Source organism: Cryptosporidium ryanae, assembly GCF_009792415.1.
Source record: "Cryptosporidium ryanae isolate 45019 chromosome Unknown contig_6, whole genome shotgun sequence".
Classification (NCBI taxonomy): domain Eukaryota; phylum Apicomplexa; class Conoidasida; order Eucoccidiorida; family Cryptosporidiidae; genus Cryptosporidium; species Cryptosporidium ryanae.
The window spans coordinates 340,904-368,898 of record NW_027125539.1 but is presented as its reverse complement, the minus strand read 5'-3'; the positions used below and the strand labels follow the sequence as shown (position 1 = coordinate 368,898).

At 30.5% G+C, this 27,995-nt stretch overlaps 10 protein-coding genes across 10 annotated transcripts; 7 read left to right on the top strand and 3 right to left on the bottom strand.

Annotated features, from left to right (window-relative positions):
• Window positions 1-1,128: 1,128 nt before the first annotated feature.
• FG386_002902 (uncharacterized protein) lies at window positions 1,129-2,384 on the top strand (the record flags this gene model as incomplete). Its single annotated transcript, XM_067342587.1, has 2 exons — window positions 1,129-1,156; window positions 1,183-2,384. 2 exons carry the CDS (start codon window positions 1,129-1,131, stop codon window positions 2,382-2,384), a joined length of 1,230 nt encoding a protein of 409 aa, XP_067197406.1.
• A 2,437-nt stretch (window positions 2,385-4,821) lies between these two features.
• FG386_002901 (uncharacterized protein) lies at window positions 4,822-7,203 on the top strand (the record flags this gene model as incomplete). Its single annotated transcript, XM_067342586.1, has 1 exon — window positions 4,822-7,203. One exon carries the CDS (start codon window positions 4,822-4,824, stop codon window positions 7,201-7,203), a length of 2,382 nt encoding a protein of 793 aa, XP_067197405.1.
• An 892-nt stretch (window positions 7,204-8,095) lies between these two features.
• Window positions 8,096-9,145, top strand: FG386_002900 (uncharacterized protein; the record flags this gene model as incomplete). Its single annotated transcript, XM_067342585.1, has 1 exon — window positions 8,096-9,145. The coding sequence occupies one exon, from the start codon at window positions 8,096-8,098 to the stop codon at window positions 9,143-9,145; it is 1,050 nt and encodes a 349-aa protein (XP_067197404.1).
• Window positions 9,146-11,059: 1,914 nt separating this feature from the next.
• FG386_002899 (uncharacterized protein) lies at window positions 11,060-13,243 on the top strand (the record flags this gene model as incomplete). Its single annotated transcript, XM_067342584.1, has 1 exon — window positions 11,060-13,243. The coding sequence occupies one exon, from the start codon at window positions 11,060-11,062 to the stop codon at window positions 13,241-13,243; it is 2,184 nt and encodes a 727-aa protein (XP_067197403.1).
• A 3,461-nt stretch (window positions 13,244-16,704) lies between these two features.
• Window positions 16,705-17,799, top strand: FG386_002898 (uncharacterized protein; the record flags this gene model as incomplete). The annotated part of the gene is made up of 1 exon (XM_067342583.1): window positions 16,705-17,799. One exon carries the CDS (start codon window positions 16,705-16,707, stop codon window positions 17,797-17,799), a length of 1,095 nt encoding a protein of 364 aa, XP_067197402.1.
• Window positions 17,800-18,129: 330 nt separating this feature from the next.
• FG386_002897 (uncharacterized protein) lies at window positions 18,130-19,449 on the bottom strand (the record flags this gene model as incomplete). Its single annotated transcript, XM_067342582.1, has 1 exon — window positions 18,130-19,449. The coding sequence occupies one exon, from the start codon at window positions 19,447-19,449 to the stop codon at window positions 18,130-18,132; it is 1,320 nt and encodes a 439-aa protein (XP_067197401.1).
• Window positions 19,450-20,013: 564 nt separating this feature from the next.
• FG386_002895 (casein kinase I) lies at window positions 20,014-21,357 on the bottom strand (the record flags this gene model as incomplete). The annotated part of the gene is made up of 1 exon (XM_067342580.1): window positions 20,014-21,357. One exon carries the CDS (start codon window positions 21,355-21,357, stop codon window positions 20,014-20,016), a length of 1,344 nt encoding a protein of 447 aa, XP_067197399.1.
• Window positions 21,358-22,704: 1,347 nt separating this feature from the next.
• FG386_002894 (ZW18 protein) lies at window positions 22,705-26,187 on the top strand (the record flags this gene model as incomplete). The annotated part of the gene is made up of 1 exon (XM_067342579.1): window positions 22,705-26,187. The coding sequence occupies one exon, from the start codon at window positions 22,705-22,707 to the stop codon at window positions 26,185-26,187; it is 3,483 nt and encodes a 1,160-aa protein (XP_067197398.1).
• A 110-nt stretch (window positions 26,188-26,297) lies between these two features.
• On the bottom strand, window positions 26,298-26,972 carry FG386_002893 (uncharacterized protein; the record flags this gene model as incomplete). The annotated part of the gene is made up of 1 exon (XM_067342578.1): window positions 26,298-26,972. One exon carries the CDS (start codon window positions 26,970-26,972, stop codon window positions 26,298-26,300), a length of 675 nt encoding a protein of 224 aa, XP_067197397.1.
• A 249-nt stretch (window positions 26,973-27,221) lies between these two features.
• Window positions 27,222-27,893, top strand: FG386_002892 (uncharacterized protein; the record flags this gene model as incomplete). The annotated part of the gene is made up of 1 exon (XM_067342577.1): window positions 27,222-27,893. The coding sequence occupies one exon, from the start codon at window positions 27,222-27,224 to the stop codon at window positions 27,891-27,893; it is 672 nt and encodes a 223-aa protein (XP_067197396.1).
• Between the last annotated feature and the right edge of the window lie 102 nt (window positions 27,894-27,995).

The window sequence follows — 27,995 nt, the reverse complement described above, 5'->3', positions numbered from 1 at the left end:
AATCAGAACCTGAATCTGAAACTGAATCAGAACCAAGAGAACAACCTAAATCTGAATCAGAACCAGAACCAAAACCAAAATCCCAACATAGACCTTTACCACCTATTCCTAGTACCAAGGTACCAAAAAGAGATAAACACAAATCTGACTCGGATAAAAAGGTTCTAACTAAACCCAAATCAGAACCTGAATCTGAAACTGAATCAGAACCAAGAGAACAACCTAAATCTGAATCTGAATCTGAACCAAAACCAAAATCCCAACGTAGACCTTTACCACCTATTCCTAGTACCAAGGTACCAAAAAGAGATAAACACAAATCTGACTCGGATAAAAAGGTTCTAACTAAACCCAAATCAGAACCTGAATCTGAAACTGAATCAGAACCAAAAGAACAACCTAAATCTGAATCTGAATCTGAATCAGAACCAGAACCAAAAGAACAACCTAAATCTGAATCTGAAACTGAATCAGAACCAGAACCAAAATCCCAACATAGGCCTTTACCACCTATTCCTGGTACCAAGGTACCAAAAAGGGATAAACACAAATCTGACTCGGATAAAAAGGTTCTAACTAAACCCAAGTCAGAACCAGAATCAGAACCTGAATCTGAAACTGAATCAGAACCAGAACCAAAACCAAAAGAACAACCTAAATCTGAATCTGAATCTGAATCAGAACCAAAACCAAAACCAAAACCAAAATCCCAACATAGGCCTTTACCACCTATTCCTGGTACCAAGGTACCAAAAAGGGATAAACACAAATCTGACTCGGATAAAAAGGTTCTAACTAAACCCAAGTCAGAACCAGAATCAGAACCTGAATCTGAAACTGAATCAGAACCAGAACCAAAACCAAAACCAAAATCCCAACATAGGCCTTTACCACCTATTCCTAGTACCAAGGTACCAAAAAGAGATAAACACAAATCTGACTCGGATAAAAAGGTTCTAACTAAACCCAAATCAGAACCTGAATCTGAAACTGAATCAGAACCAAAAGAACAACCTAAATCTGAATCTGAATCAGAACCAGAACCAAAATTTGAACGTGAACCAAATGTTAAATCCAAAACTAAGTTTAGAAAAACTGTTAAATTCATATCAGATTTTGATACTAAAAATGGGAGTGAATCTGAATCAGGAATTGAGTGTGGAAAAAAATTAAGAGTTGCAGAGGCAGCAAAAGCAGGAGGTAGGGTTAATAATAAACCTCAACATAGTCCAAAAAAAGACTCTAAAGTAAAAATTATATTAGAAAGTGAATCATCATTGTCTTCTAATGCAGGAATTAAGGTTTCAAAAACAAGAAAGCCTAGAAGATACAATAAAAGAGGTAGAGGGAATAACAGAAAATCTACACCTGTTATTATTTTTAAAAAATGCACTATAATTAATGGTTGTAATAAATGCATGAATATTCAAGAGAAAGAGCATAATAGAATCAAAGATGAATTTAATTCTAAAAATACAGATCATTCCAAACATGAAAATGGTGAATATGATATACAGTGCACAAATCAGTCAACTTCTGATTTTATTTATCAAAATATTAAAGGTGAAGAAAACAATGTAAATGAGCACGTAGCAACAAATGATTCTATTCAGTACAATCAAAATCAGGAAGAAAATATATATGAAACTCCTGATCCCATATTTAATGAACCAATTTATGTTAGTATAACTGAACACAATGATGAAAATAAAAAACAAGAAAAGAAATCACTTAAAAAAGTGTTTAGAAAATTATTTTCCAGGTTTAGTCGAAGATCTAAGAAAAATAAATCTAAAACTGGTATTCCTCAAGAAAATATGGAATCTTTTGAAGAGTTTATTGATGTTTTCACAGATGATGAATTTGAAACTGATGATTATAATACTAACCCAAATCCATGCGATCAAGACGAAGACAATACAGAAGAACCCATTTATGTGAATATACCTTTATCTAATGATACTTATCCCGGTGATGAACAGGTACCAGTAACTGAAAACACTAATGAAGGTAATGAATCTATCCCTGTTAATTCCCCCTTACCTGAAGACGATGGTAGTAAGAAAACAAAGAAAAAATCACTTGGAAAGTCTTTTAAAAAGGCACTCACAAAACCATTTAAGAAAAACAAAAACAAACCGAAAACTGATATTCCTCAAGAAAATATGGAATCTTTTGAAGAGTTTATTGATGTTTTCACAGATGATGAATTTGAAACTGATGATTATAATACTAACCCAAATCCATATAATCAAGACAAAGACAATACTGAAGAACCCATTTATGTGAATATACCTTTATCTAATGATACTTATCCTGGTGATGAACAAGTACCAGTAACTGAAAACACTAATGAAGGTAATGAATCTACATTAATAAACTAAACTGTACATCAATACTATTATAACTATGTAAATCAATAAGAGAACTATACGAAAATCAATTAAAAAAACAATATAATAATGATTTTCAGAGTTTAGTAAAAAATATAAGGTAGATCAAAAGTTAACATTCCTGAACAAGGTCAACAACGTAGCGATTACTATGTTGATTCATGTATCATTGATAAATTAGAATATTATAATTATGATTGCGTTAATTCAAAAACAAACACAAAGTTGCACGTATATATGTAACTGAAATTTAAAGTCAACATCTGCCTTCATCTGAGAATTTTAGATTTGAAAGAATCCAAGTTTAAGTTAAATAATCATTATTAGAGCGATTAAATACAGTCTATATATACCAATATTTTATAAAATAGTGAATAGTATGTATTTCCTCTCTAATAATTGAAGCATTACTAGTATTATAATGTAGATTGAAATTTTTAGAGTTTCTATCAATACTAAATATTAATAATAGTTAACATTATTATTACAAACGAGATAAGTGAAGACTAATAATTTAATTAAATACAACAAAGCAAATTGACTGTAAAATAAAAAAAAAACCTAATGCTTTTTTGTATTTAAACTGAGAATCAAAAAAGTATAATATAAATGTGGTGATTGTAGAAAATGAAATACTGTTAAATAAATCTAACTTCACATGTTTAAATTTACAGTGAGCACTAAAATCGTGCTTTAGTTGTAAAAGCTAAGATAATCAGAACGGAATTTGTGTGATTTTCTATGAATTATCACAATGATTATATTTATTAATTTTAAAATCTCATATTTATGCAAGGTTATACTTCTAAAAAATCATAAACATTAAAGGTAATATGAATGATACAATTTATTAATTTTATTATTTATTTTGTGAGATTTACTATTTTAAACTTGAAAAAATAAGAGTATGCTAAACCTTATGAGTTTTTCTTAGGGAATTAGTTTCTTAGAATTTAAAATCAAGGCAAAATTTTTGAAAAATTTTAAACTATTATTCCAGTTTCTCATAACAACAGAAAAAGGATAAATTCTTATAATCTTTATTGTATAATGAGAGGCATTATACTTTAATGTGATGTATATAGCGTCAACCTTACGTTTTCGTTAGGTCAAATTAACATTTTCTTTATTCACTTAAAACATTAACTAAACAATAAATTATTATAGTATTGTAAATTTAAATATTCTTAAATCTGTTTTTAGTTAAACCTATTAATTCATTTGAAATTTATCAACCTCTAAACAAATCACTTGTCTGTTTTTCTATATTTATACAATATATCCCATTAAATGCGTAGTAAGCGTTATTCTATATTTTAAGCTCATTTAAGAGTGATCTTAAAAAAGGAATACTATTTGATATTCGACTTTTACCATACAAAGATATATAAAAAAACAAAAAATTTATAATTATTTTATGAGTTGTTTTATATATTTTCAACACTTGAAGTTAAAGCATTAGTTCCAATTCATATTTATGATCGCTTGTATTTAAGTCCCTTAATTCTTGCTGCATAACAGGAAATGAAAATAAAAATTGAATTATTATTTTGAAATAAACCTCAATCAGAATTAAACTAAAAAAATTATGTTACTGATAGTATTTTGAATTGCAATTCACATTTGACGAAACACATAAATAGTATAATGCAATTAGTACTTTTACAGACCATTCAGATACAACTACTTACTTATTTTGAATAGACACATACTAACTATCAATTTAACGAAAGACCTATAGTCTTTATAAGCCTAACTACATCTGGAAAAATAAATTTACAGTTACAATTTAGTGCACAGCTTTTTAAAAACTGTTATTTACAATTAAAGGTGATAATGGATCTTCTATTTAAAACAAAATAAAAGTTCGCAATTTATACTCGAATAAATAAATTCTAAAAGGACTATATTGATAGTAATACATCTACAATTGAGAAACTCCAAGAAAACATATCAAATAATAGACGTAAACCGAAATAAAAGGAACTTTGAAATATGAAAATAAATAGATGTGCCGGCAATTCATTTGAATGTGAAGGTGAACAAGTAGATGAAAGATTGAGCACTGGATTCATTCTTTAAAAAATTTAATTGTGCTTAAAAAATGCACCTACTTTTAACACACGTAACAACATGTACTGAAAATTCTCAAGGATCAACTTTAACGAGTATAATATTAAAATATTTCTTAAAAGAGAGAAAGAGGAAATAAATCAATAACTTCATAATTATATACTTTACTATTTAAATTTATAGATCTAATGACACTCTTTCTCGATATATTTATTATGTAACCAGCTATATCTCGCAAAGAAAAAAAGGATATTTTTAGCTGCAGAAAGCGGCAGATAGATTTACATTTTTTTTCAGTTAGAAAAAGCAAAATAGACCATAAATGAATGTCATCGAATATCTAATGTGTCTATAGATGAATACTCAGCTAAATGTATTATTTCGTTATTTGAGAAGGTACTTAGCTTTGTGTATTTTTATCTTAGTTTCTTTTTCGTACGCTAAAAACATAAATAGAGGTGTATCTTTGAAAAACACAAATCCAGGTACCCCTTCGAAAAAAGATGAATTTAAACTACAAAGCTCTATGAATATTGAAGAATATGGTTTAAATTACCAGGGTTTTGTTTCTACTGTAAATCCACCTGTAATTTTAATGGAACAAGTATTTTCTGATGAGTTATTGCAATTAATTGTCGGAAGTTTTTTTACTAAGTTAGATATTACCTATTTTAACATCCAAGCTCAACACAAGATAAATGAGGAAATAATAGGAAGTTTGTCACAAGTCACCGATGAATCATTAGCAAAAAGTAAAGATTCTTCTTGTAATCCAGGAAGTACTGATTTTCGTAGTAATAGTCAAAGGTATATAGGCCACTTGAAGACGCTTAAAGAGTCGGATAAAGCTTATAAAGAAAAGGCTGAATTCATTGATTTAGACCCAAGTAGTAAGTTGGTTGAGCTTCAAGTAAATCCACCAATATTAGGCAGTAAAATGCCTGATAGCGATCCCATAATCAAACATAGAAGTGCTCCTGATTTTGATATTGACACAGAATCTGCAAGAAGAAAATATGAAGTTATCGTTAAATGCCAGAAATCCAAGAATGAAGTCAACAATATGAGATTAGTTAATGAAAAACAAAAGGAGTATATCGGAATATTAGGCTCTCAATTCAAAGAGCTTAGTGAAGTTTTAAATAAATTGAATGAAAACTATGAAATTACAAACAAAAAGTCTGCTGAAAATATAAGCAAATGGATTGAGAAATCTCTGAAATTAATATTAATTTTAGAGTCAGAAAACAAAGCTTTATCTAGAGAGATAACTGAAAATAAGGATAAAATTTCCAGTTTGCGTGATAAACTAAAAATCTCAGAAGATAAAATTTTTTTTTTAAATAAAGAGATAAAAAGATACTCTGATGTTTTGAAAGAACTTGTTATCAAAAAAAGACTTCCAACTCATACTCCTGAAGGCAAATGTAAGAGAAGCGAGGAAGAAATTCCCATAACAAGAACTCCAGCGAAGGTTACGGGAAAAGATTTTCACCAAAATGATAAAGAACATGAGAATGAAAATGAACCTATATTTAATGTTTCCTTTAGAAGCTTAGGTGCAGGTCCGACCGGAGGCGGTTACAAACATAGATCTGGTAACGAAGATGGAAGTGGTGGTGGTTACGGAGAGAATATTGGAGGTCAAGGAGATGAGAATAATGATGATGAAAATCAGGGTCATGGTGAGGTAAACCAAGATGGAGATGGTGGTTCAAGCCAAGATGGAGATGGTGGTTCAAGCCAAGATGGAGATGGTGGTTCAAGCCAAGATGGAGATGGTGGTTCAAACCAAGATGGAGGTGGTGGTTCAAGCCAAGATGGAGATGGTGGTTCAAACCAAGATGGAGATGGTGATAGTGATACTGAAGATAAGGGACATAATTATGGTGAACCAGAGTTGTCCCAGGTAACTTTACAAAAAAATTATGCTCCTCTCTACACAAAATCATCTACGTCGGATCCCTTTGGGTACGATACTTTGATGAGACATAATGCACCTTCTTACTTATTGAGAGGATCGGAAGGAGGTGTGACTAGATCAGATCTAACTAAATATAGAAAACCAAGTCCCGAAAGAACATCTAAAGGTAAAAAAGTGACTTTTAGTGAGGTCACCTGCACTGGTTTAAATCCAAATCCAGAATTGCGAGAAGATGGGGCAGAAAGTACTCCAGCGCGTTTAGGACATAGAACTGGTAGAAAATGTATTGATATGACTCATCCTCATATACATTATACACCTTATGACATGTTAAGAGGTTGTAGACCTAGAAAAAAGATGTATAAGATTATAACTGAAAGTAGCAATCCTTTAGTTGCTTATGATACACCTTCAACAAAACTGGAAAAAATGAGAAAAGATCGAGAAAGATTACGTCGGGAAATACAACTTTCTAAACGTGTCTGTAATAATTCAGATAAGAAATATGATGACGGTACGGAAAATACTAGACATCAACTTTCTCATATTTATACTGACAATGATGGAGAAAAACTTCGTGATTTACTTGAAACATTAGTTAAAGGTTTGAATTTACTAGCAGGCTCTGAAGGAACTACCACAGATACACCTACTCCTACTGAACAGCCTGAACAAAAAGTAGCTTATGATTCAGATAGATTTCGAGATTTACTTCAAGAATTAACTCGAGGATTGGAAAAAATTGAAAAAACTTCAACTCAAGAACTAAGTAAATTAAAATCGAAATTACCTAAAGATCAATCTGGAAGCTAAAACCATGGTAATTTTGAGTTTACAATTAGTTCATGTGTGATTTAAATAAAATTTAAAATTCATAGTAATACTTGTGATTATTATTATTATTATTATTTATTGATATTAATGTTAATTTAATTATTGAAAATTATGAACAATAAAATTATTACCAATGCCATTACTATTACTGAGGCCACTATGGTCATATAAATTCATATTGATTTGAGTATAGTCTCTAAGGAAACACTCCAGAACATTATTTACAGTATGGTTAATATTTGATTAAATTCCGTAGATAAATTTAAGTTCGAATGTGGTCGAATACGAACTACTTGTATCAATTAATATTCCAAATTTTTCCGTTTCATTCTTAGTTACTCTTAAAACTACATGGAATTCTAAGTATAAGATAAGTGGAGAAATATCTCGACCAATTTTGAATTTTATTTTGCATGTTTTTGGATAAATGGTCATACTAATTTATTTAAGTATCAAGGTTAACAGTGTAAATGAAATACATTAATTAAACTTTTTTTGTTAACATTTGTGGTGATACTTTGCACCCTGACTAACACAACAAATAAAGGATGCAATAATTAACAAATACACTAATTTAACGATATCTACTAATACGATACAGTAAAACATCAGTATCAAGAAGTTTATTTACATCTCGCCTCATATTTTCGCTGCCACTGTACGAATACATATTTTTTATGTGACTATATATCAAGTTCGGATGTTTATTTTCACCAATGTATACTTTTATAGTAACCGCCAAAAACGCTATAGTACGAATAGTTAATTAGGGGTTAAATTCGGGGGAAAAATATACGAGGGATAGTAAATTTGTTAATTTTTTTTATTATAATTACTATCAAGAATAGATATGACTTTCCCATTTATTATAATGTCGAAATGTCTGTATTTATGTATTGTTCTTGCCATTATTATTCCACGTTCGTATTCTGAAAGTACCACCTATAGTTTCCTCCGGAATAAAGAGGAACATCCGGGAAACGCTTCTGTCAATATTAGTTCCATTATTCGAGAATTTAGTTATATAGAAGAGCTTTATGCTCTTTATACAAATCATCTGGAATATGAGCATGAGTTTGAGAAGACCATCCAAGAAGTTATATTTAGAATAAATAACGTTTCCAAGAACCTCAAAAGCAAGTATTCATTAGATTTAGAATCTTTGAAAGATGGTAAATATAAAAATTATATTAAATTGCTCGCGGAAAGTTTGAAAAGTCGCAAAGCTTCCGATAATTACGTTTATTTAAGTAATATGAAGTTACATTCATTCGTTAATTATCCATACACTTCACATGAGAAACAAAATTTAGATAAAAATGCCGTTTATAATGTAATCGATAGTATCTTCCCCAATCTTAAATATGAAATTACAAACAAGCAAAAAACACGGAAATATCAGAATATACTGGAAAACCAATTTACTGATTTAGAGGATCAGATTAATTTTTTAACGAGACAACTCAAAATAACCAAATTATTATATAGAAATGCATGCAATGAAAATATTAAAAAAGTTGAATTAATTAATAATTTAGAATTTGTGAACGTCGAATTGAGGGAGAAATTAACCGATTCTGAAATCTATACATTTGAACTTATTAATAAATTGAAATATCTTGAAAGTGAAATTAAATTATTAACTAGGAAGTTACTTGGTGCTTCTAGAATTATAAATGAGTTGACTCGTGAAAAGGAGATCAATATCACCAGAGAAATAGAACAAGGAGAAAAAAACGGTTTTGTAGTCGACTTTATTACAAAACAAAAAGCATACACTAGTGCTAAAAACCACTCCATAACAAATTTGGGGGGGGGGGGGGGGGGTCATTATGANNGGGGGGGGGGGGGGGGGGGTGTCATTATGAACCTATTCAAAAGGCACCATTCGAGCATTCTTTCAAGGATGACCAAATTATAATTATTAGTGCCCGTCATAATATAACTGGGAAGGAACATACAAATAACAAAACCTATAATGAAAGCGATTCCGTTAATGTTACTGTCGAAGATAATACTAACAGCTAAACGAATGAGAACAACGCTTAAATCGATTAAAAGATAAATACTATGAACAAAATCATTTTATATGTGAAGGTAATTAAGACAATTGCCAGGATAGTTCAAAAAGAACCTTGAAAATTAAAGTCAATCCATGAATAAATAAAGACAATTAGAATGTATATTAAATGTACTCTTTGAATCTACTTGTGTTAACAGCAACTTGTTCGAACTAGAAATAAAATAGGTTTTAATGCAGATCATTTTTTCAGAAACTTTTAATGTCAATTCACAAAAACAGTGCTTTGAGGAAGTAAATACCTTAGGGAATATAATTTTTTATTTTTAAATTTAAAATTTTTTAAGATTACGGTATTTTCTTAAAACAGTCTAGAAATAAATATAAATGCGATAATATGTGTTTCTTGTAAAAATCTAGGATATGAGTTGCTTGTCTTACTCTCTACACTTCTTTGTGTACTTTTTATTTTTCACCTATAAGAACAGCTGCCTCATCGTCCCCTATTATCAAAGAGAAAAATCATTCGAAATTATCATTTAATTGTTTAAATTGAGCTTTTTGTTAATAAATCCTGAATTAACAACTAACGAGTTAGATTACTTAAATTTGAGATGACATAATGTGCCTTAATGTATAAAATTTGTTCACAAAATTCACTTGGTAAATCATCGGATTAGTATATAAACAATTTAGTATTTAAAAACGTGAAATTTAACCAATATACAAACATAATAAGTTAGGCGTGTGTTGTACTTCCGACGCAAGATAGTGAAATACCATAATAATAATGTTTCAGACAGGTATCTTGTCTATTCTTGTATTTGATTTTATGTTTAATTCGCTTCTTGGCCTCACTTTTTTGTTATAATAATGTCGCTACTATATCCCTCCTAATTTCTACAATATACGAAAAGAACCTGTAGGATCAATACCAAACTAATACGGAATCTAGTTCTAAGAGTCTTTCTTCAGATACAACAAGGGAAGAATGCCTTTCTCATGAAACTAATAGAAAATGAAAAATTATCATAAGACGAAATCCTATAGAGAAAAACCATTTAATATTGAAATAAAAAGTGATCTAAGAGCAACTCATTAACCAAAAAAAGGGAACCACCTGTCGGCATCGGTTCACTAAAATAAATCTCAATATAGCATCACTCTATTCCCATTACAACCAGGTTCTCAACCCGCCTTAAGTGGAGGAAAGGTCTAGACGATATCCCGGCGTCCAGAGTCAATAACAAACTATTGCGACCAATCAAAATGTCGCCACCCAAGAGATCAAACTGAACAAATTTACAATAATCCAAAGCGCAAAACAAAGGGTATTACAGCCGACGTCAATAAGTTAAGACAGTTACAATCCAAATTAAATGTACTCAAATGAGCATTTAAATTGCATTTATATAACAAAATTCGCATTATGGGAGCAAACTGAGTTCACAAACACTGATTCAAAATTAACTCAATCATCATCAAAGTCTTTAAAAAGACCTAACACTCTTTTTACAGAGAAAAATTACATTCAAATGTCTATATAAAAATAACGCTAAAACAAGCTCGGTTTCGTATATTTTAATTCTTCGAGACAAGGAATATTTCAGCAAAATTAAATGTTTGAATTCTGTATTTTTTAAATAGGAAAGGTATATTCTGAATCATACACAAAACTAATGAATTGTTTCCCGCCCGCGCTCTCTTATAGAGTTACCTTTCAGGACTAGTTTTCACTTTTCATCCCCCCTCGGGACTACCTTTATTTACACCAACTCGACAAACAAGTAACTTCTTTGTATACATTAGTAAAATATGTTGAATTTTAAAAATATTTTTCTGTCGGTGGCTTGTTTGGTGTTTTTCACCCATTTATGCTTGGCAATTGGGATCAATGTCGATATAAGAAATGAAGAAATACTAAAAAACTATCAAACTAGTTTACTGGAGCATAAGATTATCAAGGTTGAGGATACGATCAAAGGCATTTCTTTAGTTGAACCTCTGTTGTTGGTTGCCATTCAAGAATCAGATGATTTTCATAAAGTACCTTTTCTTTCAACAACTAAAACTTACTCGAACAAGTGCGACAAAATATCACAATTTATATTTTACAGCATTGCCAACAATAGTTTTTATTTCGCAACGGTTAGGTGTCCTGCAAGTATGTCATTTTTTTTGGAAAAAGGTATTTTATCCGTGATTTTCTTTGGTCACGAAACAGTATATTCTCCGGATTTATTTTCCTTTAAAATAAAAAGTATGAGGAGGCAAATGATGCCTGAATATCTGAAGAGATTCTCTTCCTCTTTTATTCACAGCAATTTTATTTCGAACAATGATCAACTCGGTTTCCACAATCTTTTGACTTCACTCTCGGAAATGTCAAAGCCAAAGTTTTTGGGGGTGTTAACGTCAGCCTCCGATCGTTTGGTTGTATTCACTCCAGATAATAATGAATACTCCAATTCTCCTCAAAATGAGCACGTTTTTGCTGTATTTGAATATTCAAATGGCGGAGTTAGATTTGTCTTTGGTTTGCCAATACCACAGAATTGCAGATATAGTTACAAAAAACACGCAAGTTTGATGCGATATCGCTGCAGAAAACTTCGTTTTTCTTACGATTTAACTTCTGCAACATTAAAGCATCATAGGATGACAATTTTAACAGAAAATATTATGGGACTGTCCATCCCAACATTGTCTATTGAATACAGAACTGAAGGCGATAAATTGGTTCCTTACTCAACTAAACCATTTAATGAATATAATGTTAAGTCTACAGAATATTATCATAAGCAAGACTTGTCCAACAGCTTAAAACCTAAGTTCGACATGTTTAGTGATTATAAAAAATCTTTAAAGAATTTATTCTCCGGAAGAATAATCAACATTGAAGGCACTTACAAAACTATGAAGAAATATGAGCCTTTGTTGTTGGTCGCATTTGACACGGACAAACATTACAGGATTCCATTCCTTTACACTACAAATATGTTCTTCAAAAGCTGCTCAAAGCTCAAAGCCGTTACTTTCTATAGTATTAAATACAGAAGGTTTGTTTCAATGAAAATTGAATGTTCCAATAAGGTCAGCCTATTCCTAAACAACGGTTCTTTAGTTACAATATTTATTGATTCAAATGACGTAAAAGAATGTTCTATTTACGAAATAAAGTCTGACTTCGTAAAGATAGATCCCATGACTTTCAGCGTTTTGAGGCGTTTATTCTTCGCGAAGAACTTTTCACCAAAAACTGATCAGATCTACCCCAAAGACATTGAATCTGTTGAATATGTCGGAATGCTATCACAAGGAATGACTTCTATTAAGGAAAATGCTAAGAAAATGAGTGGATGGGTTACTAACAAGGATAACTTAACCTATTTAATATTCAGCTTCGCCTCCTCGAATGGAAATGAAGGCTTTTTGGGTGTTCCGTTTTTCCCTAATTGTAAATGCAAAATGGACTTGAAGAAACCAAAAATTGTTTTTGAATGCAAACAAGTTCTATTCTCATATGACTTAAAGATCGGATTGATTATCTATAGAGGGTTTGGCATAAGATCAACCAATATTTTTGGCTCCCATGTTCACTACTCTAAACTTCTGAATACCGGCGACAGTCTAGTAATGGCAATTAGTGCTTCTCTTGGTAATGTTGACCACATTGGGGCTCTTGAGGATTTGTTTATTCTAAGACACAATATTGAAAGCGACTTCTTTACTGAAACTGAAGAAGTTGTAAACAACAGCGATAATGAAGGTGTTGATCAAAAAAAAGAAGACGACAAAGATGGTGTAGAAGGTGTTGAAAATGTAAAAAAAGAGAGGAAACGTAAAAGGAGAGACAGCGATAAAAAACATGACAGCAAAACTGATGGCGGTGAAGACGAAAAAGGTGGTGATGATGGCAATAAAAAGAAACGCCAAACTGAGAGGAAGTCCACGAGTAACAAGGAGGATGAGGATAAAAAGAAAGGTATTGACAATTAGCCTTTCAACTTCAAGCTATGAACATGTCTAGTTTATTTCAAATCAAACGTACAGATTTGTCGAAATACGGTGTCTTAAACACTTGAAAGGTTGGAAGAGTCAAGAGGAACGGCATTGAGCACGCCATCTCTTGAGTTTTATCTTTTGAAATTACTTTTGTTCTTCCAGTTGATTTTTAGTTATCTTAGAGAGAACTAGTATTATGATTGGTTTATATGATGGTATATTCATATTCTAGCTCTTAGATTCACTTATTATTTCGATTTTGAACCTTGAAACAAAAAAAAAAGATGGAGGTATCTGCGGATCACTTATGTTGCCATTTAAACAAAACTAGAATATCATCGCTTTTTAGACATTTAGATGGACCGGATATTTAGAATATTAAAGATTGTTTAAAATAAATTCAGAAGCGGATATTTTTCTATTTCAACCAAATTTAACATAACCTTGGTGTACATAACATGCCAGAAATATTATTTTATTATATATAGATAAGTAGAATATTATGCTAGAATAGCGATAGTTTAGTTATCCGTGTTATACAGAGATTGGAGCGGTTGATTATTGACCTAAAAAGTGAATGTTAGTTTTATTTTGGTAAATCAGAAATTCTTATATCTAATTTTCTAAGATAAATAAAGTCCCACTATTGGTGTCTTCGTAGCTATTAAATATAATATGATAGTTCATATTTAGTTAAAGCACTTAAAATATTTAAAAAATCGTATCTTTTTGAAATAATGTAACGTAGTCTAAAGGTTGGGAAGTTGACATTAAAGGCATTAATTTTAACGGGAAGCTGTTTTATTTTAGGGTAAATCATCTTTGACATGTATTGTGACGTTGATTCAGAAAGGTTTTTTATAAATAAAGCTGTTAATAAATGAGATTTTGGCTAAATAAATGCAGGATTAGTTAATCTTGGTTTTATTATTCACAGAAGTTGAGATATTAATTATTATGAGAATGTTTCAAACAATTAGTTTAACTTTTTGACGAAACTTAACAAGAAAATATCTGCTCTAGTAGTCGAATAAATCCCTATAATTGTCTAAGTTTTTGGTACATGAACGGGATTTAACATAAATGTTCGCGAATCATATTTCTGGCCTTGGGAAATTAACTTTAAAAAGCTTGTGAAAATATAAACAATTATATATGGAAGCCTACTCGTACAGTTTTATAATTGAATTTAAGCATTTATGGACCTTGACTACATTTGACAAAAAAAAGTCGAATTCTTATTCAAAATTTCATCGGTTTAACAAACTTGTTATTAATATGAACTAAGTATTATCTTGAGACACACGATAAAATTAGTGGTAATTCCATGAGAAAAAGTTTGTAAATATTTCATATAATATTAAGGAAAAATTACTTTAATAGTTGCATGAAAAAATTCTCCAGATGTATTGTTAGAGGACTTTTAATCATATTTAATAAGTAGATATTATATTTCAGAAAATAAAAATATTTTTACTAGACAAGTAAATAGTGAGAAATGAAAATTATAATTTATGTTTCTGCTTTTAAAATCAAGATATCATTTATAATCTTGCTTACGATAATTTCGGGACAAGGATTAACATATAACTGATTCAATAATAGAGGAACGACTTTTAAAGATAAAAACAGGGATAATGGTGAAATTTATGCAGGTTTGATGAGTCAATCCAGGTTGAAAATCAAATGTTTATTTTTTATTGAAAGTCTTAATTTAATGCAAGGCATAAATCGACAAGGAGTTATTGGAATATGGACATTTTTACTGCTGCATGAGGATTATTTACAGGATTTTATGAATTCTAAAGCAAAGGTGTAAACCATAATATAGAACTATAAATTAGTGATTGCTATTTGAATGAACTAGAAAATTGACTGCTTCAAGTATTATTATTATTATTATTTTTAGAATTTCAAGAACAATAGCGAATTTCTTTTCTGAAGAAAACATAGTAACTCGCAATAGTATTTAACTAAATCCCAATTATACTTTAAACTTATTTGATCAAGTCAGAAATAACCTATTCTCTGAATATTGAAAATTAGGAAGAATTATTAGGTTAATAGCTTCGCTCAACAATGGTTTTGATTAAATTATGTTAAAACCAAAAACGAGGAGGGTGCAAGACATAATTTAAAAAAGGATCAATATAATTCAGAGAGAAGTTCTAGGAAACTTCTTCTAGAAAATGTGGGAACTCTTACAAAAAAAAATACAGGATTTTCGTCTATATATTATTTTTGATTTTATTGTAAAAATGGTAAAAGTAGGAATGTTAATAAATATTGGTAACAAATAACTAATTTGAATAATTTTCTTCGATGAAAGCTATTAGAAACGCATTTTTATGGATATTTTTTATATTGAACTAACAAATTTTATGTAAACGTGCATACAAATTTAATAATTTTGAAATAAAACACTAAAAAGGTACTTTTTAATATCTAACATTTTTTAACACATTTTCAACAACTGGTATTACATGTCTGATTATTGATGTTTTTTGTTGCGTTTGCTCTCCATTATTAGTATTTTAAAACTTAGTGTAAAGTTAGATTAGTTTACATGTACGGTCCAATAATTTCATGCTACTTTATTAGATCACTATGCTTCTATGCTGGAACTGATTGTTTACAAGTATGTAAACCACATTAACACAAGTAATTTGTCGCAAAATGTGATTGCAGAAACTCAGCTAAAGAGGCAACTCAAGCCTGGGGTTTTCTAGGGTCGAATATAACGCACTCCTATCTTCCCAATGAAGGGAAACCGTTAATAAAAGTGGTTGATAGCTAAAGGGTAATACAAAACGGGTATTTAACCGATTGTCCGATGACATTACAACAATCAAGGCATATATACTAGAAGATGATCCAGAGAAAATGAGAGTTGATCCCGCAGAGCTTCAAAATTAACCACGAAATTTTCAACACAAAATAATGAATTCATTTAGAAACAAACGCATTATTCAAAACAAAACACCATCTTCAATGCAAAAGAGATTTTGTTTACAATATTAAAGCTATATAACCTTCGAACACTTGCGTTTCATAGTATACAATTCGTATCAGTCCGGAAGTCGCGACAAAAATTACGATAAATTCGAGTAAGATTTTTATTCAATATTATTAAACACAAAAATATAACATGGAAACGTATTGTAGAGAAAAGGTAACTTGACAGAATGTTTATTATTTTAGATTAAAAAATAGAGTTGGACGTTTTGCCGCCAATATATTTCTGTCTTGAAGGTAACAGAGGGTTAGAATAGGAAAAATAAAGGTAATAGTTTTTAAGTAAAAGTTAAATAACGGAATATTGCTTTAATAGCTGAGGTAATAAACAAAAAAGTCTTGGGTATCGTGTGTACACTTCTTGGAATATCATAAATAAAAGCTTTATTGTAATAGCACTTAAATACGAGGAATATGCAACCTACATATTAAGAACAAAAATGGCTTTTCGATATGATTTCTTCGCGTTATTTTTCATTTTTTCATTTTATCGCGTTTATTGCAATTCAGAGGGAAATTCCTCACTGCTATTGAATGAATTAAGTAATTTATACGAATCTGACTCGTCTAACGGCAACGATGCAAGTGATATTAGTCAATCTGTGTCGTCTTTAAGCAGCACTTCACTCTCAAAAGACCTTTCAGGATTTATTGACGTGACTGGAAGCTTGGGCTTGTTAATTGCATTGACGAAGAATGGTAGAAGTTATTCTCGTGCAATATCTGGAAATTTTTCGAAGGTAAATGATGGCGAGAATTCTTTCTATTTGTTATTTGACACAACATACAAAAATTTCGTTGGAATTCATGTTTGTGGATTTCTAGATTTTACGATAAATGGTAGACTTGGTAAAGTAACAGTTACACATGAAAACGAAACGTTTCTGCTAAATAAGTTCGAATTAACAAAGAGTGGAGGTGATTCCATAGTCACAAATACACCATGGAACTTGAAAATTGAGGTTGGTCCCGACTATAAGAAATTTAATTATATCCCAAGTGGAATTAAAAATAAAAACATAGTCAAGCTTCCTCCGACAGATTGGGATGCCAACTTGGATAGTATTTATCCAAGCAATATCAAAGGCATTATACCAATAAGTATTATGAATAAAAAAGATGGCGTTTATAAAAGATTGACAATACCACACTTTTCTGTAGGTACCAGTCCAACTGCCCTCTTTGTTAAACTAAATACGGGTGAATATATGAGTATTATTGTGACTAACAATACAGTTTTTTTTGTAGATATAGATGACTGCAGTATTCATTCTTCAGATGGTAATTATTTCAATATTTGTGGTGGCTACTCGATTTATTATAGAAGGTGGTTCTTGACAAACAAACCTTGGGGACATAGAGTTATAATCAATGCAAAGTTGCCTGACCTTTATGCAATAATGAAAGAAAAACTTGAGAAAATGGATGATTATGGTGATACCGAAAGCAGTTCACCTGAAACCATCGTTGACACAACTCCAGATAAATTCAAACAATGCAACAAGCTCTGTACAAAAGAAAAGTGTCGCAATTGACACATAAATTAAAATTCCTAGTTTATTTTTTTAGACGAATACCGTTTTTTTAGATGTAGTAATTAATTTAAAAGGTAATTTGAATACGTGAAATTAATAAATGAATTTGGTTAAATAAATTCGCTAGTTCTCTACTTATGGGAATACAGAAGAGAAGAACAAGGATTTATTTAAAACTTTTATTAGAATAACGGATTTATAAGTATATGTATTTTCCGGAGAATTTGCACAATTCACTACCTGTTTCCCGAATTTGGTACTATATTTATTTTCCTCTCCTACCGTAATTCCATTATTACTGTTTAATGTTTCCCAAATAAACATGCTTAGTTATCGTAAAATAAAGTCAATCGAGGATACCGTTGATATTATGAAAAAAATAGTATTTGAATTTACCTTTGACAAAATACTGATTTTTTTACCACTTAGGGTTAACATGAAAAAACTAGTAACACCTATTACCGATGCCAAATTCAATAGTAGGGAAACAATATTTGAGTTTAAACTAACTATAATTGGGGATATAATTGGGGACGCCATAACCCTATAGTAATCAACGTTGTAGCAGTATATTAGTATAGAAAACACTGCACAAAGAATTGGGGTTTGCCAAGAAAGGAATAATTTACTTCCAATACATGATAATAAAACTCCATTCAAGTAAATCAACGAAAGAAAATGATGTGACGCTAAGAATTGACTAAATGAAAATCTAGAATATCCAGATATATGAGACACTAAAATAATGCTTCTGAAAAATAATTGGAATAGAATCAACGAGTAAACAATGTATGGACGCTTTTTAAATATCATACAAATCAAGATGAGACCAACAATGGAAAGGATGTAATATAATATAGATTGAAATCTGAACAATATAATGAAGTCTAAATTTTGAAATAAATTAACGAAGTTACCATACAAAAAAATTACAATACAGCAATACAACATGTCCCAAAAACTCAAACTTCTAAATTCCATTGAATTAAATCTTTTCAATGTACCATTGTTTCTATTTGAATTCTCTAGGTCTAAATCATTTTGAGTTTGGTCAGTTAATATAGAGTTGTCCAATAGAGGCTTGATAACACTTTCACATGAAAAGAACATCGGTGTTATTATTAGAGCTATTGGATCTACAAACAAATTTATTGTGAATAAGTAAGATAATGTTGATAAAAAACCTGAATTGAAAACAAATATATTCGAGGTTATTAATGAAAATTCACCATCTTTATACAAAATATCACTATTGTTAATCAAAACACGGACCAATTGAATAACAAAGTAAAATAATATTGGAATTAAATACTCAAAGTGTAGTCTTAAAAGTAATGGTTTTGATGTATGTATTTCCACGGATTTAAGCCAGCCTTGGACAAAGAAAAAACAAGGTAATATCGCATTTAGAGAAATCAAGGTAATACCTGCACAATTGAATTTGAGTCTTGAGAATGTTGGTATAATATTCCCTCTGTATGTATAAACGTGCCAGAGATGGAATAACAACAGTATTATACACAGTATTTTATTTAAATAATTAATTTGCGAATACTGGAAAATATCAGCTAGTTTAACAGCATTTGCATTGCTTCGCGAACCCTCACTTTCTGAGGAAGATAATAAATTCAATCCGTTCGAAGTCTCCATTTACCTAACAAGTAATATTTGGAACCTCCAATCTTTTATTTCATAGCACGATAAAAAGTGTGATATATAGTATTTATTCTGTTATTTTCCGATATAAAATTCTGAATGAGTACGTGTGAAATAAATAAATAATAACTTTTAAATTTGATTTTTAAACTCTGCTTTTCTTTTATCCCTATTGTCTATTATTATTAATGTTTATATTTATTTATATTAATTTCAGGTATCTACTACAAAAACTTTTAGCGGGAGGCATGTTACTCAGAAAATTTCGAAACTAAGGCAACTAATTGAAGACAAAATGTGCTTTTTAAACCACACAAACTGACCGCTTTTTCTTTTGACTTAGTTAACATGCAACATATATTTAACAGTTTTTCATGTTAAATAATATCCTAGAGAAAATACAAGACTAACAATTTAAAAAGTAGTGTGTACATTCTCCTCATTGTTCAAGTAATTAGAAGAATAATAGAGTAGTAAGGAAACAACAACTTGATAAATTTCAGAGGAAAACATGATTGTAAACCAAAATAAATACCTGTAATGAGACAAAAATTTAGATTAATCAATAACTTTAGCACAGTAACAACAGTTTTTCGTTTTCCTATTCTTAATTTTTATATGATTTGAAGCAACTTTGTCACATTTAAAGGTATCAGACTGTTTAATTCTTGCACTTGTATAGTGGTTTTCATTATCAGACTCTTTTTTTATAGTGGAAATTTTGTTATTTTGAATCTCATTTCCAACATTATTTTGATCACTGTTAAAATTATTTCCTGAAACGCCATTTCTTTCAAGTCTCTTGGAGGAATTAATGTATTTATTTCCTTTAGTTTGAGGCCTTTTAACATCAATATTACTTTTGCCCAAATTGTTGTTTTTGCTTTGAATGTGGTTATATGGATTCAAGCCTTGATTTATGTTTTTACTTCCACCCTTGTAGTTCATATTGCTGCTCGAGTCATTTTTCTTTAAGTTAGAAATATCATATTTGATCCAGTCAAATTCACCGTCGTCAACGAAACCTTCTCTTTGCATTAAATCACGAAATAGTTTTCTCAAGTATGAATAATCAGGTCGATCCTCAAATCTTAATACTCTACAATAATGTAAATATGTGGAGAATTCAGGGGGATAGTTTTTACATAACACCTCAACAGAAGTACCCATTTTCTTTTCCATTATTCTTTTGTATTTTTCTTCCTTGTTATTGGCTCTAATTCCTTGCCAAGGAAGAGTTCCATTTCTACAAAAATACATTAAAACGTACCCTATTGCTTCCAGGTCATCTCTTCTACTCTGTTCTATTCCCAAGTGAGCATTTATAGAAGCATATCTTGCAGTTCCTGTCAAGTTTTTATTTTCTCTATATTGAATATGTTGAAGTGTTTTTGGATCTCTAAATCTTTTAGCCAAACCAAAATCAATTACATATATATTTCTAGATCCTTTCCCTCGACCTACAAGAAAGTTGTCTGGTTTAATGTCTCTGTGAATGAAGTTTTTTGAATGAATATACTCAACTCTTTGGAGCATTTGATCGGCTATCATAAGAATTGTTTTTAAAGTAAACTTTCTGTGACAGAGATTAAACAAATCTTCGAGAGAAGGTCCTAAAAGCTCCATTGCCATTATTTGATGATTGACTTCCCTATCTAATTCACAATGGTATACATTTGCTATTCCAACACCACCTTGGAGTATTTTCAGTACTTTAGTTTCGTATAGCAACTGTGGGTGTCGTGACATTGTAGATTCAGCCTTTATTGCTACCTCCTCATTTGTTTCTATATTAACTGCTAAATAGATGTCACCAAAGCTACCTCCACCTATTAATTTCTCTATCTTCCAGATAGAACATACTATGGTGTTTGATAATGGGGACGAAATCTGAGAAACCATTTTATTTCTCTATTATTCGGTTATTTCTTAACGAGAAAGACAAATAGAAACTTTATTAATGTTCCTTTTTCTTTTTATATTGTTATGACTACAATTAATGATAATATTCATAATCTTGATATATTGCTGCTAATTGTAATTAGAAATTTATGATAAAAACAGTGTGCAGGTTTTACTTGGATATATTTATGGATATAATTTCGAAACACTACTTATTTATATATTTGAAATAAGTATTCGTTTATATTTGATGCGTTATTATATGTATATTCACGTAAAACAGTTTTAAATCAAATACATATATTTATTTATCTTCTAGTATAATAATATTCGAATCGTTATTATTCCTTAATCTATCACTGCATTAAGAGTAATATACATTGACAAATTCTCCTTGTAATAATGAGTCTTATAGATTCGAATAGCTATAATATAAAAATAGAAATAGAACAGTAACAATGCCGAATCTTTCCCATATGCCTATAATTCAATATTTCACTTTTTTATTTTAAACCCAATCTCATTCTTTTCATGCCCTATTAACTATCAAATTTTAAATATTCGGTGGGGTTTCGTTTGGCGGGAACATCTGACTTTTTCTAGTTTATTTACATGTATTGAACTAAATTTTGTTCACAGAAAGAAATTCATAAAACATAAAAAATGAAGTATAATCTAGTAATGTATTAATTCATGACATTCATTATTGGATATTTTTAGTATTTTTTGCGTTAACGCTAGCTTATATATTTATTTTAGGATTATAGAATTATCAAATATTCACGAAATTCCGGGAAAACAGAAAATACTGCTTCCCATATGAATGAATGTTTGATAATGCTAGAATTCAAATATAGATATTACATTTTATGTGATCTACTAGGTTTTGTGTTACGTTTACTGATATGCTGAATAAATACTCTCATTGTTATCTTTTAATTACTATTTAATTAATATGTTTTTATCACGTCAACATGTTATCAATATGTTTTACTCTTAGTAAAGTAAAGTGACTAAGTGTTTTATGTAGCAGAATCTAATTAATGCGGATATTATTATTTGTTACCAATATGAGTTATTATTTTTATAGAATATACATTATACACTGGTTTCAATGACATAAATAGTGTCTTTTTGAGGAAAAATGGTAAGACCAGACGCAATGTTGCAGATTAAGGTAAATCTACATAAATAAAAATAAGGAATTAAGGGGTTTTTTTTTTTTTTTTTTGTGATTTTTCCTTTTCATGATTATATCACTAGATTAAATAAAATGAAATATAAGGCAAAATAGTGACAGTAATAGCCATAACAACAATACATTTACAAATTTTAGAAGTAGTTATTATGTCTCTATTTGCGAGGGTTGATTTTGCAATATGCCTAACTAAATTTAGGAATATAGATTTGTTTCAAAGTGGTTACTATAGAATAAGATGTAGACTATACTTTCTTGACGATGATGTGACATATACTGCTTATCCAACAAAGATCGCTTACAAAAAAAAAGGTGAATTAAGGTGGGAGAATATACAGGAGGATGGAACAATACTTACAAGACCATTTCTAATACGTTTTATTGATGATGTGGCTGATTTGAATGAAACTATAGGATTTAACTGTCAAGTAAGACTTAAGGTGTCGAATTTCGGGCCGTTCACATCTTTTTTTAGAGATTTATCTTCTAAAGAAGTTAGCGTATTAAACCAAAATACGCTATTTAATGGACATATAAATATATCACCTTTTTTTTTGGAAGTTGATCTTTTACATTGTGAGCTCCCTGAAATAACTCTAATCCCAGATTTGACAACTATAAGTGATGATGATACTTGCGAGAAAATTGAAAATTATCCCTGCAATGACGAATTTACAAGTGTTTGTTACAATGTATATAGAATAAATAATGTCTCCAGTGGAATAATAGAATATGTTCCAGTATTATTTGATGAGTTCCACTTTTGTCATTTAAATTGTATTATAATCAGTCAAGTAACTGGAATTTTTGCATCAAATGATGAAATGTATTCGAATAATAGGACAAGATATCCAGTAAGATTTAACAGAGTAAAGCCACTTCCCACAATACCCTCGTTTTTGTTATCTAAAAGCAAGGCTGATGAAAAGTCTGAAGAGAACGAACAAAATGATGGCGATAACCCAAATAATGATACAAAAAAATTGGATGAAACCAAATCTGGTTTGAAGAAAAAACTTCCGATAAATAGAAACGTTTTCAATAGCAATATAAAGGTATTCAACGTAAGAAGTGCAATCGTACAGAAAATGTCAGAGTTGAATAATAATTCAAAAGCCAATAATCTGTTATCATCTATGGAGGACAAGAAAACAGCTTCTTCTGAGCATGGCACAGTAATTAAGGAGAAAGAACTTTTAAATAATAATGTAGAATATGGGTACATTGGTTTGGATGAGGTGTTTCCAAAGGTGATAAAAAGAGATCCGGTATTTACAGAAGCTTGTAAATTAAGAGTGGAGATGATCACAGCATTAACTAGCATATATCTTCAATTGGCTGCAAATATGCACTTCATTACAAGAAAATGTTGCACTCCTCAAAGAATAAAGCTAATTGGTTCTTACTTTACAATCCCACCTTTAGAGCTTCCTGGTGGTTCAAGACTAAACGTTGAACCACTTGTTGACATTAATAATTTGCTATTTGACGAGAATGGTGCCTCTGTGCCATTTTATGTGATGAGAGAACCGGTAGATTCATCAAATGAAAAGTTATTTACAAGAGTAGGTTCTGATATTCAATTGAAAGAAGAAAGTGAATTTAAGCACAGCTTAACAATAGCAAGTGATGGAACTACAATAGGCACTTTACCAGAACAAAGATTGGAAGATTTAACATTAAATTACATTAAGTTACCACCTATAATATGGTCTTTAACTCCACTAAATTGGCAATTGGATTATAAAAGAGGAATAACACCTCCTTTGTTTAAAAGAAGCATTGTTTCTCAATCAATTAGCATTGATCCATTATTAAATAATGAACCAATATCTCATTTTCATAGTTTAATAGATGCACCTTATGGAATAACACAATATTGCACTAAATTAAATGAGGAAATAAGTGACTTATCCACGCAACTACTAGATACATGGAATCGAGTTTTGGCTATATTACCATTTGTTATTGGTAAGCTTGAGCAAATATGTAAAATGGAAAATATAAGAAAGACAATGTATCTTTGGAATGAGACAGTTTTTATTGAAAACCTATCTTCAAATGAATTACACATACCAAATCCAAAACCAGAGCCGGCTAAATTTCCAGAGTATGTTCAAAATAACAATTTTCCGATAACACCTCCAATATCGTTGTTTATAACAAGTTCTTCTCCAGTTGGTGAGGAACAAATGTTAAAGAAAAGTACGAGTATCATGTCAGTAATACCAAATTGGGTAACTGGTCCACAAAATATGCCAACGTACAATTATAAACCAATAGATTATTATTCAAAAACAGCATTCCAGCTTAGGACTAATAGCGTTTTTAAGTCTATTCCATCTCCTACAGCTATCGAGGAAATATGTTTGCCACCAATATATGAGAGTCCCGTTTTTGAAGATCAGCAGAATAACAATAATGTTGATAATCAAGGCAATTCAAATGAAAAAACAACTGAAAATAATGAGGATATGGACTATTCTGAGATAATCAATAGCAGTAAATACAATGAGTGGCTTCCTATATTATTTATACAAAAATATACGAAAATAAATAATAAGCCATACACGGGTGGCATTCTAACTCATTGTGGTCAATTGTGCAGAGTGGGACTGAATAATGATCCTGCTACAAATGCGAGATATATAATAAACAAAAAGATAATGAATGAGAATATTGAAAAAAAAACATTCACAGTACCAAAGTTATTTGAAAGTAATAACAATGGTAATGATAATTGTAGTAATGGAACTGCTGATACTGGTAATAATGATTTCGCTCCGATCATACCTATAAAAACAGAATTACCTTTTAGTAGTGAAGACAAGGCTAGTGAAGTAAATATTAGAGATTTGCACATAATAGTGTTTGTTCATGGGTTACAAGGATCTGCATTTGACATGAGAAATGTAAGAAATATAATATCACTTTATTATCCAGATGTGTTGTGTTTGTTGAGTACATGTAATGAAGAGAATACGGATGGTCCTATAGAGGATATGGGAAAACGTTTAAGCGAGGAGGTTATCTCTGCAATAACTCCCTTTTCAAAGACAATTAAAAAGTTATCTTTCATAGGACATTCACTTGGTGGAGTTATAATTCGTGCAGCATTGCCTCATTTAAAAATGTTTAGTGAGTATTTTTATTTATACTGGTCTTTAAGCACTCCACATTTGGGCTGTGTTTCGAATAACTCAAAACTAATTAATGTTGGAGTTTGGATAATGAAAAAGTGGAGCAGTTCTCAATCTTTAAATCAATTATCACTTTCCGATTCTCAAAAATACGAAGATACGTTTATGTACAAACTGGCAACAAAACATTCAGAGCATTTGTCTCACTTTAAACATGTAGTTTTTTGCTCATCTCATCAGGATATGTATGCTCCATATGATAGTGCTAGAGCGGAGTACAATTCTAACGCACCTTCAGTATATAAAGATATGGTTGAATCAATACTTAAGCATATTGATCCAGGTAAACTAATACGCGTAGATGTTAATTTTTATCTTCCACAAAAGAATCTTGACACATTTATCGGGAGAGCTGCTCATATACAGGTAATTGAAAATCATCTTTTTGTCAAGATTTTAGTAACGAGGTTTCCAGAGTGGTTCATTGTATGACTTATGTTGATTTGTTAATCAACACATAAGTTATTTTACGATACAAAAAACAAAATTAATAATTATTTGTACAAGTAATTAAAATATAGATACAAAGGATTTAGTTGTATCTATTGGGTATAATTTTGACAATAATTAAATGGATTCTTGCTTATAATATTATGATTATTGTAATTTTCGCTATTTTTGAATAAATGTTTGTCTTTGTATGCCTGGCAATTAGCGTTACTGTTGTATTTTTCTAAGCGACTTTTATTCTCAAATATATCTACATTTTGTGTTATACTTGCGTCTTTGTTTTTGATGAGACGTGTTTCGTCCACGGATATGTTTCTTTTGTATTTATTGTACTCCTGATAATAATCGCCAAGTCCTAAACCAACATCATAAGTATTTCTTCTTCCGTTGTTCGATTCAATAGGTGAGTATTCCAAGTTGCAGAACTCCAAATATTCGTACTCGTATCTGTAAAAGCTCAGCTGAAGTTCAGCAACCCCTTCATCAGTCATATTTGATGAGTTCATTCCTTGTTCGTCTTTTGCCCTTAAGTATTTATTAAAGAAACTTTTAATCGAAAACCATGATTTTTTGTTCACTAATTTTCTAAAGATTCTCTTTTCGATGTTTTTAATATCTCTCAAAGTCACTTTATAGTTAACAGATGCTTTGTATTCCTCATTAGGTCTTGAAGATTTTCCACATTTTAATGAATTTTCAGGAAAATTTAGGCACATTATTTTGCTGCACTTCACACACAATCCAACTCCACCCACTGTATTGTGCATATTTTCAGCAAATACTGCGTCTGAGTTATTTTATATTACTATAATTTCAAATAAACCTATCTGGGTATTTTCGTTTTGTATTCAATGGTTTTTGTTTGTATTACCTTTTAGCATGTTTTCATCTAGTGGGACTCGCAGTTAAAATTGACAAGTGGAAGCAGGCGGCGCCGGCGCGCTCAGGGTGAGTACCAAGTAAAATTATTTGATTTAAACGTCAGACAAATACGAGCAGTTTATGATAAAATTTTAATGAAGATGGATGACGGAACAATACTTCCTGGAGGTATTGTATCCTTTTCAGGAAGGGGTGTATCAGTGAGGGAAAGGCTAATTCCATTGAAAACGATAAAGAACATATATAATACAAAAAAGTATCAAGAGTCAAAAAAGAAATTCTTGAAGCCACTTAAAAATGAGACTTTGAAGGAATTTTCTATCAGAGTTGATTCAGAGAAAAGACGTAACTTGATTGAGAGCGATAGAGAGGCTTTCAGAAACAAGAAATCGCAAAAGAATAAATTAAAGCGTTTGAAGAGAGAATCTAGAAATAGGGATAAGACGAAAGCAGATGGGGAGGATGATCTGAGCACTAAAAGCGGTTTATGTAAAGAGACAAAAACCAAATACGATTTGACAAGGATTGAAACGCCTCTATTTGGTGATGTTATTGATTCTCCTCCAACTTTCTCTATTAGGTTAAAAGAGAAATTAGATAAAGCGAAGAGGAGCAGTGAAAACAGGACAAAGGACTTACACAATTACGCTGAGAGCGTTAGAAAGGCGTATTTAGAAATAAAAGAAAGGAGGATAGGTGAAAGGAGCAGGTATTTTAACAAAAGATGTGGGAAAAAAGACAAAATATTGAACGACTTTGGTGATTCCTGGGTAGGAATAGGCAAATTTAAAAGAGATCAAGATTGAGAGTTGAAAAAGCCGTTACCTGCTCATATATATTATATATAAGTATTTTGATTACTGATTATATATATCGTCTTATACTTTTTATTATAAATTATGCTAGTT